Below are 11,519 nucleotides of genomic sequence, written 5' to 3'. Positions count from 1 at the left end.
CAGATGTTCTGGTGGGTCACATCCCGTCTTTATATATATAGAGAGAGAATGTTTGTGCGACACATGCACCATAACTGTAGGATTTTAGATGCAAGGAAGGATAACAAAGGTGAAACAATATTTTAGCAAAAAATGGCAATTGTTTATTATACACAGTGGTTTAGCAAACTAAGTGTCATCCAGTTAGGGTTTAGATCTACTTCAAAGCAGACCTTCACGCCAAATTTGAAGTTGCACAACTGTAACCCCCTCCGCAATCCAAAAATGTAACTTTTTTTGGTTCAGGTACCTTTTTTTTAATATTTGCACTTCAGTCCCCCCTCCCCACCCCCCTGCCTTCATTCCCGCCTAGGCGAGGAATTGTGGTGCAGCAGGCACAAAACACCCCACATATCCCAGGAGCCATTGGCTTCCACATACAGTGCCATGAGGAAGTGGTACCTGGCGCTTGTCATCAGGTGTGTGGCTGTCTGAACCAGGAAGAGACAGTTGGCTTTCAATGACATCAGAATGGAAGATGGCTGCATGGGACCTTGCACGTGGTGGTGGAGCAGCTGATGACTACAGAGCAATTCTGGATTCGTTGGGAAGGTGAGTATGTCATATCTCAAATATGTGGGTGGACAGTTTTACAAAAAGTCTCAGCCATACCAGCAGAGGGGTGTCTACAGAAACTCAAAAATCCAAGTCAAACTCAAATCAGAGTCTCCCCTTACATCAGAGTCCCCAAAGTCCCTCATTACATCAGAGAGTCCCTCATTACATCAGGGCCTCCCCTTACATCAGAGCCTCCCCTTACATCAGAGTCCCTCCTTACATCAGAGCCTCCCCTTACAACAGAGTCCCCAGAGTCCCTCCTTACATCAGAGCCTCCCCTTACATCAGAGTCCCTCCTTAATTCAGAATCTCCCTTACATCAGAGTCCCCAGAGTCCCTACTTGCATCAGAGTCCCTCCTTACACCAGAATCCCCCCCTTATATCAGAGCCTTCCCTTTACATCAATGCCCTCCCTTACATCAGTGTCTCCAGAGCTCCCCCTTACATCAGAGCCCACCTTACATCAGAGTCCCCAGAGCTCCCACTTACATCTATACAGCAGGTGTCCCTAGTGGTCCTCGGGCGAGTCATCTGATTATATGGATTGTTTTATACATAAGTATATTTCCGTTATAGTGCCTCCTGAAACTTACAAGGCAGTACATTAGATTTGATTTACTTAATGAGTACAACCTAATGGAAGGATATGAAGGTTTAAAATGTTTGAGGATCCACATTCGTTTTTTGCCTGTTGATATACAGGTAAGTATGTTACTTAAAGATAAGCCAGTGAAAAAAAGGTAAGTGGAGGTTGAAAAAAACCCCCAACAAAACAGGGTTCATCTTTTACTCCTAAAACTCTTATTTGAATATACTCACTTCATCAGAAAGCTTTGTATTCTGAGCATGCAGCCCATTCCTGAAAGCAGGAAGTGCTGAGATCCAGAAGAAATTGCTATAAGATAAATATATCTATCTGATGATCATTGATATTAGATTGATCAAATATTTTTTTTTATCCCATAGATTGTTTCTCGCTGTGACATAATGCTGCTGATGGAGATCAGAGACAGCAAAGACGTAGCCATACATGCTCTGATGGCAAAACTCAACAGGTAACATCAGCGTTCTGTGCTTTAGGTAGGAATATGGTAATTCAAGTATAATGCCTGACAAGAAGTAAAATTAATCCATGAAATTCGAATGCTATTCACAAAACATTGCAACTCTATAGGTAAAGTAGAACAAAAATCCATTGCAGCCAGAATTTAGCGAGCTTGTACATGCGTCCTGAATCTGTGATGTTCTATTTTCCCTCCCTCTCTCTCTTTCTCTTTCTCTCTCTCTGTATGTACGGTTTAGGGTCTGTAGACAGAAATAAAGTCTGTTTGTGGTGTGAACTAGCTATTACACACAATATAGCCTAATTCAGATTACTGTGCTGCGCATAGCTTGTGGAGAAAGCAGAACAGTAGGGGGAACCCAGCACGTCTACCCACCACAGGCTGCCTAGAAAAGACTAGAGGGCGCAGATACATGACCAGTCACCCTGCACAAGAAGAGAGGGCAGCAGTGACTGGTCTTTATTACAGGAAACTGTACAGGGAAGTGCAGGAGGTGTTTAATTCTGGAGTACTGAACAGATCTGAAAGAAATGCACAAAGGACACCAACATTCAAGTTAGAATACACATTGATATCAGCTTTATTATAGACACCACGTGGCCTAAAGGGTTTACTAATACTTTTCTTCTTTTACTTGCACTTTCAGCCACACAAAAGGGAAACATGAGTTTAACTTACTCATTAGTGAGAGACTTGGCCGCAGTATGTCCAAAGAGCAGTACGCCTTTATTTATAGGTAAGTGGATTGTTGGCTGTCAGACAGCTATCTTGCAGCATCAAGTAAAGAACATTCTACAGGACTATATTTATGAAAGTAGAAAAACTGCCTATGTTGTCTATAACAATTACATTTTTCCATACATTTCCTCACCTCTGCTTATACAGTACAAACTGGAATTTTATGTATTTCAATACAATACCAATTAGAAAAAAAAAATCCAGCTTGGCCAATTACTTGGCTCCAAGCCTACCTGGCCCTGTTATGCCCGCTAGGGTAGGGAAGGGCCCTAACTACTCAGACTGGGTGTTCATTCTCTCATGTCTGTAGACACATGTATCCATGTGGTCGGGGCACTATGAGAGGAAGCTAGCCTACTAACATATTTTGGAATTGCAGGAGGTGAAACTAGTATCTCTATGCAATACAGAGCAGTTGAACTTTGTTTAGGCCACTAGCCAGTAAGAGAGCAGAATGGAAGGGGGAATGGCCCCCACCCCTCTGCATAGCAAAACTATTAGTTTAAGCATTCCTATAAGTATTATTTGAATCTAATAATATTACATATACTAATATAGTTATGCATAATGTAATGTTCTTACTTATAATACTGCCCTAATTAAGAAATACAACAGTAGGAAGATGGCATTCCTAACCTTTTAAGCTGTTACATAATCTCAGTAGAAGTATTCTGCATTGAGTGACCCCCACAGACTAGCTCAGTAATTAGGAAGGAGGGGAAGTTGTTCTAGCCCACATCTACAACATCTTTTAAACATATATTCTTACAGATTTCTAGACATAGCTAAAATTATAGATCACCATTCATTTTATTGTGAGTCCATACATCCTGAAAGGAACCAAGTTTTACTTTATTTAAGCTCTGAAGAAGGGGGATTGTGTGAACCCCTAAAAGGTGTTGGACTCAAATTGTGGTGGCGTCTCGTCTGTCCTTTTTCCATTGTAACCAAAATTATAGACCCTATAAAGTCTGCTTGTGTACATCCCCACATCGAACATATAAAAATATAGAAAAACAATACTTTTGGAACCTCCTAATTCATACATATTCCCTATATGAATAACACCTTATAAATATCATTAGTACTATTAGTAAGGATTCTAAAGAAACAAAAAAGAGCACTTATGCAAACCCTCGTACAACGCCTAGAACAGTGGTTCTCAACCTTTCTAGGGCCGGGACCCCTTGGTAACATTTGCCAAGTTGTGGTGACCCCCAACAGTAAAACTTAGGGATGACGCGGCTGCTGCAGCGACATCTGGCGGGGTGGCGGGAGAACTGACACTGCTGCGCTAGGAGAGGGCTGAGGAGGACTCTCACCTAGCACAGCAGAAATCACACAGCGACCCACAGGTTGAGAACCACTGGCGTACGCCGTCAGAATAAAAATAAAAATTAAAAAAAAAACACCATAGGAATGCATAGCTAGATTCCTATTGGCTATTTCACTTTGCAATAGCCAATAGCAAACTAGCTATTGCACCCGCCCTCTGCTGCTGTCAATCACTAGAAGAGGACCTGATGGAGAACTGCAGGTCCCCCTCTGCTGATTGGCATCAGCAGAGGGTGGGTGCAATAGCTAGTTTGGTATTGGCTATTGCAAAGTGAAATAGCCAATAGGAATCTAGCTATGCATTCCTATGGTGGTTTTTTTTCTTCTGACTTACGGCGGCCGGCAGCCCCCGATGTCAGAAAAAAAGCGATCGCAGGGATCGATTGAGCAGAGTAAACCTTTCCGGGAGAAAGTGTTTCTCTCCCGGGCGCCGCTATCTAATAGCGGGAGACTCCCGGACGACCTCTGGCAAATCGTCATTCGACGACCCACAGATTGATAACCACTGGCCTAGAGGGTGTGTGAATCCAGGGCCCCAGCACTGCTAGGCAAAATGCTAACTAAAGGGCAACTCAGAGAGTACTTCTTTCAAACAGTTGGGTGAATAAGGCCCAGGGCATTGTTAGGCATGTTTGCCAAAGCCACAGAGATGATTTCTTAATCAGCATGTCACACCACTCTGAAGAAATTGTATATATTGTTGTCATTGCAGAAAGAATTCAGTGACAGTGATAGACTTTTATCAGTATAAAGACCAGCAAGCCGGAGACGTGGACGTCTTTTCTAGAGAACCCTTTATTGTCTGGTTTAAATCCTTAAATACGGGTAATACTTGGTGGACAAATATAATTTTCTTTCTGTTTTTTCTAAATGGTCAGTACAAATATTGTCATTGGTCAAATGCACAGACCTCATATATATATCCATATTGACCTTTGATGGGAAATGAGAGTATATGTATAGCCTAAATGTATTTATTTTTCTTCTGTTTTTGGATAGATTCCCTTTCTATTTCTCCTGGTGAATATTGTCACCGGGACAGAAAGTGACGGAAACATCCAAAATTTTAAGTTGTCACCTAAACAGAAACTGAGGGTCATGAAGACTTTTTTTTCGAGTAGAAGCTGTCTTGAAGGATTTCCTTTGCTTTAAAGACACATCTACAAGAAGTGACTACAGGAAATATCTACCATAGCTTTTTGAACACTGGTCAGTGGAGCAACATTACAAATAGGGGCAGAACTACAGATCATGGGACCCCATAGCAAACATTCGAAGGCGCCCCCTGATATCCTCCCTACTATCATTGATAGTGAAGTAGGTCTAATTCAAGGACTCGTATCTGTGGACAGAAGCTGTCAGGGAAGAGAAGGGCATCAGATTATTAAGATTAATTTAAAGTGATATTAAAGTCAAAACATTTTTAAGCTATTGCAAATGCTGATGAAATCACTTACTGCCCCTTCATGTATAAAAGTCTTAGTTTCCTGTAGAATCAGCCGACTCGAGCACAGGCCCTGATATCCTGTTTAAGGGTGGCTCCTTTGCCTTGCAGGGTCATAGAGTTACCCTTGTATGTGCTAGTAAGTTGTGTGTGTTTCCACAAGCACTCAGGCACAGTAAGGCGAGCCACTCACCTGCTCCCCGCTCCGCCCCCACCCAAGAGAACGTTAAAGAAAATCCCACACACCTCACATCGCCGTACACCTCACATCGCCAACCTGCACATCTCACAGTGCTTCTGTTGGCACACACATCTCCCCTGATGAGATCCTCCCCATGTGCCCCCTGGTGAGATTCTCCCCACGTGCCCCTGGTGAGACCCTCCCCATGTGCCCCTGGTGAGACCCTCCGCATGTGCCCCTGATGAGATCCTCCCCATGTGCCCCTGGTGAGACGCTCCGCATGTGTCCCTGGTGAGACCCTCGGCATACGCAACTGGGGAGATCCTCCCCATGTGCCCCTGGTGAGATCCTCCCCATGTGCCCTTGGTGAGATCCTCCCCATGTGCCCCTGGGGAGACCCTAGGCGTTTTCCCTTGGTGAACTCCTCCCCATGTGCCCCTGGTGAGACCCTCTGCATGTGACCCTGGTGAGACCGAGAAAAAAATCTTGCACCAGGGCCCTTTGTGTTGGATATGTAGTATCACACCTCATGAGTCTGAGTGCATGGGAGACATAGAGAAGCACCCTGAACTTGGTGCCCACTCCTAACCACTTCCTCTATGCAGCTCCCCACCGGACCCTCTGCAGTAACTAAATGCTATTCAAAGGAACAGTAAACATTTCCATTAGCTGTGAAAGATCAGCTTTGACTATCACAAGATTGCCTATTTAGTTTGTTGGAAACAATATCCATAATCAATGTAACTTTATCGGCAACGCACAGATTGCTAAGAGTAATACACACAAGTGATATATTCCATCAAGAAATATGAGATTTATAAAAGATATGTTTTCACCACCACCATCGACCCTTAAAAATGTAGTACATACAACAAAACTATTATGTATTCGTAAACATACCAGACATGTATGATCGATAACCTGTCATATAGTTGTGGAAGTGTCCCTGCACAGCTTTGAGGTAAAGGACAACTGGACAGAAACCCTTCCCCCTTGGCTGTTTGTTAATTTTTTTGAGGGGGTCGACAGTAATGTTGGAGGGGTGTTGGAAGAGGCGAAACTATAGCTATAGCAGCCCAGGTGGCTGCTATGGGGTCTGGCAGTGGAAGGGGGCCCCGTTAGGTTGTTGAGGCAAATAAAACATAGAACATGTGACGATAAAGAAGTACTGTATCAGGACTGTAATGGATGGAGTGGTTGCAGTTGACGACAACCCTAATCCCCGGCAAGTCTACAGTGTAAGAGAGCAGATGTCAGATGCACAAGAAGAGTGTTTGGGATCTTGGTGAGGTTGGTCACGTTGGAGGTCATCAGGAGGGCCCCAATTCAATTTTTGCTATGGAGTCCAGTGATCTCTATTTATGCCCCTGGGTGCTGGGTCCAAACTTTGCATGGGGCTCCAAAATCTTTACTGTGCACTGGGGCTCCTATATCTATTGCCAGCCCCCTGCATAGTTGTCCATCGCGTTTCCATTGCTAGTCTCATGTTCCCGGGATTTATCTGTGCATATTTTTGATAACAGACCAATAGCACAATAAAATTATTTGAGCACTATGTATTCCCCTGCACAGCAAAAATCAAACTGAGAGATGGAAGGCCATTGCTGCCAGCCAGGCACCTTGCATTGCAGGGTATTGTCAGGTTAATACAGGGAGATGGAAACAGAGAGAGGACTATCAGTGTGCCGCTCCTGCTTCATGACACTGTTGCTTTTCTTATTCGAAGAACAGAAAATGGTGTCACCCTCCCGGCTATTCAGTGATGTAGGAGTGTGTAAATCACATACATGCCTGAACAAATATTTTGGCATATAAAACATCTCCTCTATGTGTATTTTAAATGTGTTGGCTATTTGGTTGGAGCTCAACTTTAAAAAGGAATTGAAAGCTGTGTCAAAAAATAAAAGGCAGACAGAGTGCAAAGGGCTAATCACCAATATTGCCTGTGGTCCCCCTGCAGATGGTCTGTCCACTAATGTGCCTCCAACGTGGGGTCAGCTATTTTGGCAGAGGCAGGATTTTGCTTCTTTATGAGAGAGCCTCCAGCAAGGAGAACAGTAAGCAGCATAGTAGTGACATCACCAAATTTCGCTCCAAATTTCCTAAGACTATCAGATCTCACAATGGAGATATACAACCATTAGGGATTTGGCACTGGAGTGCCTAGGCACCCTCACTTACCAGGAAGTTTTTCAGAGTATTGCTTGGGGAATAATTAACACTTCTAAATATTCCCTATAATGTGGCAACTCTTCACTTTTTGAGTTCAGTTCCACTTTTAAACTACAATTTGCCCCATAAAAGTAGGATCACTAAAAATTGCTATTTTAGTACCAACTTATTTTTATTACATCCTTGTGTAGTAAATGTTTGTAATATTTCCTATTGTAAGGTCTAATAAGGAACAAGCATATTTCTGAATGCATGAATAATGCCACTGGACACATCTGTACCCCACAGCCACAATATATCTGTGATGTCTCAGCACTCTGTGTTTTCTCCTCTTCTCTTTCCATACACAAGAAGTGAACGACTTTGTCATCATCCCCCAGCACACAGTGCCTGAGGACGCCGTCCGCGAGATCGATGAACTCTATGATGTTTATCTCGAAGTTCGACAGACATGGAACACAGAGGTTAGTTGGGATCCTTCCTGATTTATTCACGAACAACGCTTTACTTCAGCTTTTCTTGGTTATTTCAAGGAGCGGAAACTCGAATAAACATCATTTGTGTGGATCTCCATCTATCCTTATGTGTAGAAGCATGGAAGAGCTCCATCTCTCACATTGTAACCAATAGTAGCATTTTTTGTTGCCAGGGCCATCGCTATGATGAGGCGGCCTGAGGCAGATGCTTCAGACGGCATCTCTTAGAGCACACCTGCCATCCCCTTTCCAGCCAGAGCGTCTACGTTGCTAAGAGCTCTTAGCTGGACAGAGGCAGACCTGAAGTAATATGCCATCTCACCCCTGGCCCTCCCCGTAATGTGCACCACCTGTACACCCCTGGCCCTCCCCGTAATGTGCATCATCAGCTGCCAGCCCAACATCTTCCCATCTCTGGTAACATGCTCCGTTGCACAGGAGGCGATAAGTCTAGGGACCCCTCTGGATTATTGCACTACTTTTGAAAAATGTGCTTGTTTTCAGACTCTATGTCTAAATTCTGGACTCCTTCTCTGGACTCCTTCTCTGGACTCCTACAGTCCCTGCACAGAGATACTTGCTCCTCTACTCTCATGAAAGCTCCCCAAGTTTACTTCCAAAGAAGGAATGCATGTGGTCAGAATTCAAATCATTGTATTGTGTGCTATTTGTTTGTAGTTCTCTGTACCTTGTTAATTGTTTGTTCATAACCTTTAATAAAAACTATTTGAATAAAAAATTTCTGACACATGAAGGCCTTAGCATACACCCTCTGCAGACACATAAAGGCCTTACCATACGCCCTCTGCAGACACATGAAGGCCTTACCATACACCCTCTGCAGACACATGAAGGCCTTACCATACACCCTCTGCAGACACATGAAGGCCTTACCATACACCCTCTGCAGACACATGAAGGCCTTACCATACACCCTTTGTGCACACCATCAGGAAACTAAATTGTGGTTAAGGGACTTCTATAAAGAGGCCCTGTCACCAGACCCTTCAGTTTAACAACAATCTTCCCATTTATATGTGCATTTAATATATTTTCAGCATGTCATTTACCTATAAAAGCTTTTCTTGTGTAGACATCCAAAAGCCCTGAGACTTCTGCTGGGTGTCGCCATCTTGGATGTGATGTTTAGAGCTGTTCAATGACACTTTACTGTATTTCTACAACCAACAGCCGCACCTTAGTACACGTAAGAATATGTAACAGCCTTCTCTTTTCTGCAGAACATCATCTTCATGGGAGATTTCAACGCCGGCTGCAGCTATGTTCCCAAGAAGTCTTGGAAAAACATACGCCTGAGGGCCAATCCCGAGTTTGTCTGGTTGATTGGGGATAAAATGGATACAACAGTGAGAAGCACGACAAGATGTGCCTATGACAGGTAACTGTAAAGCTGGGTACACACTAGTAGATTTTTTTCCTTTAGCTTTCGGGCATGTGGCTTTTGTATTTGGACAGTTGGCCCAGATGGCTGTCAAAATACATAAGCACTGCATGAGATTGGATATAGGCACTGTTTGGCTGACAATTTTAGCCACTGAGCGAATTTCAGCCAGGTTCATCACTGGCTGAAGTTCTGTCAATGTATAGTCCGCATATGGAAGACATTCTTCAAGGTAATCTTTAATCAAGCAAAACACCAGTGTGACTACTGACTAGGCTGTGACTGATAAAAGGCTATTTCCTGACTCATATGCTAGTTTTGGGGGAGATGAAGCGTATCCTAATTATTTAGGTGTTCTGCTTCCTCATAGTTTCCTTTACAGGGTTTTCTGACAAAACATGAGAAAATGAACTTACTGACACTACCCCACCACCTCTCCTGACCTCCCTGGCACATACCTGTGTGATCCCCCACCAGCACCCCCCTACCAAGTGTACAGTCACAGCCCCCCCTTTTTTTCACGTGCCGTGCCCGCCAGGAAGCCGACAGCGCGCAGCGCCAATCACAGGTACTGAGACATTTTCCCGGTCCACAGCTGCAGAGATCGGGAAATATCTCCGTGGCTGTAAATGGCGCTGCGCTCTCTCAGCTTCCTGGTGTGCTTGGCAAGTGGAGCCGCGAACACGCCGAGCCCATCACTAGTGTTTAATATGTTATGATAGGTCCACTTTAATAAAGAACCTGTAAGCCTATATTTAAACATGGTGGGTGATTTTATAAGCACCTAAAAGTGGAAAATTCTGAAACCTCTGCTGGAATGAAATGTCATTTATTTGTCCATTGTATTTTCATTTTTCAATACTTGGTATGTCATTTGCCTTGATGCATTGTTTATATGACTAGATTTAATGTGTTTTAAAACCTAACAATTAACTTCTCTAATTGGCTACGTTTTTGGTCTGTTAAATATACAAGTGAAAGTCTTGTTATGTCTGTTCAATAAATGAAAAAAAAAATACATGTAGATTATGTAAGAAACTCAGAGTCGTCCTTTGTAATCTTCCTGTGTTAACTCAAGGTATCTAATTAGGCCTCCCCTGTGATTGGTTATTTCAGGATTGTTCTGCATGGTGCGACACTGATCAGCTCCATAGTGCCAGACTCGGCGACTACATTTGATTTCACGCGGGCGTACAGATTAACAGAGGAACAGGTAGGGTGTTGATGGGTGGCAGGATAATCATATCCCCACTTACTGATAACAAATACTGTAGCCTCACACTTATTATGAGCTGACTCATACTTGTCCTTGTGTCCTTTTTGTAGGCCCTGGAGGTCAGTGATCACTATCCTGTGGAGTTCCAGCTGAATGAGCCAAACAATTCTCCTCGTAAAACATCTCGAAGACGAGATGGAAGAAGATGATACATTTTACGCATGGAGGAAGACGTTTATATATTTTACACTCAGTGCTTGATGTCAGGCCTAGATTTATAGCAATATATTGCGCTGACATATAATACATAGCTTACGATATACACCGATTTTTGCTAGTGCGTATATAGGCAAGATTCATCTTGATCACAATGGGGGTTCAGAGTTTTGTTTTTATCCCCAAACATCGATGAGTGTGAGAATAGTAGAACCAATAAACTATGCCAGGGGTGTCCCTAGAATATTCGCTGCCTAAGGTGGGGGGGCTGGTGCTGACGGTGCATATAAAGGGGGTGGGGGGTTAGATGTGCTAATAGAGCACATTGCGGGGGGTCACTAATGTCACTGGTTGCTACAAGCTGGGCGGGACGCCAGCCAGAGCGTCACTGGTCGCTAAAAGCTCTAAGCTACCTGGGACACTCTGGCCAAACAGGAGGTGGCAGGCACACCAGCCGCCCCCGCCCACCTTGATCCAATGAGATGCTGCCTAACAGTCCCAAACAGTGCTCTCGTGGACTTTTGAATAGTTGATAAGAAGGGAAATACCAAAGTAATGTGTCCAAAAACCGTCTTTATTGATGTATGTGCATTGTGTCATAAGAAAGGCAACATTTCAGGGCCTTCAGCAGGCTTAATGAAGGGACCTTGAGTGGCCTGGAAACATTGCCTACTTTG

General features: G+C 43.7%; 1 protein-coding gene across 2 annotated transcripts in view; it reads left to right on the top strand.

Moving 5' to 3' along the window:
• The window catches only part of DNASE1L3 (deoxyribonuclease 1 like 3), a 13,044-nt gene extending 2,108 nt beyond the window's left edge, over nt 1-10,936 (top strand). The window contains exons 2-8 of one of the 2 annotated variants that reach the window (XM_018562454.1): nt 1,565-1,653; nt 2,309-2,398; nt 4,448-4,560; nt 7,884-7,996; nt 9,250-9,407; nt 10,527-10,623; nt 10,737-10,936. In XM_018562454.1, coding sequence (XP_018417956.1) covers nt 1,565-1,653; nt 2,309-2,398; nt 4,448-4,560; nt 7,884-7,996; nt 9,250-9,407; nt 10,527-10,623; nt 10,737-10,835 — 759 coding nt within the window. In that variant the 3' untranslated portion in view covers nt 10,836-10,936. The remainder of the gene's footprint in view (nt 1-1,564; nt 1,654-2,308; nt 2,399-4,447; nt 4,561-7,883; nt 7,997-9,249; nt 9,408-10,526; nt 10,624-10,736) is intronic. The other variant, XM_018562455.1, reaches the window with a different exon arrangement.
• Nucleotides 10,937-11,519: the final 583 nt, after the last annotated feature.

This window comes from Nanorana parkeri, unplaced genomic scaffold (genome assembly GCF_000935625.1).
Source record: "Nanorana parkeri isolate BGI_ZX_2015 unplaced genomic scaffold, ASM93562v1 scaffold578, whole genome shotgun sequence".
Classification (NCBI taxonomy): domain Eukaryota; kingdom Metazoa; phylum Chordata; class Amphibia; order Anura; family Dicroglossidae; genus Nanorana; species Nanorana parkeri.
This window is presented reverse-complemented; position numbering and strand designations above follow the sequence as displayed.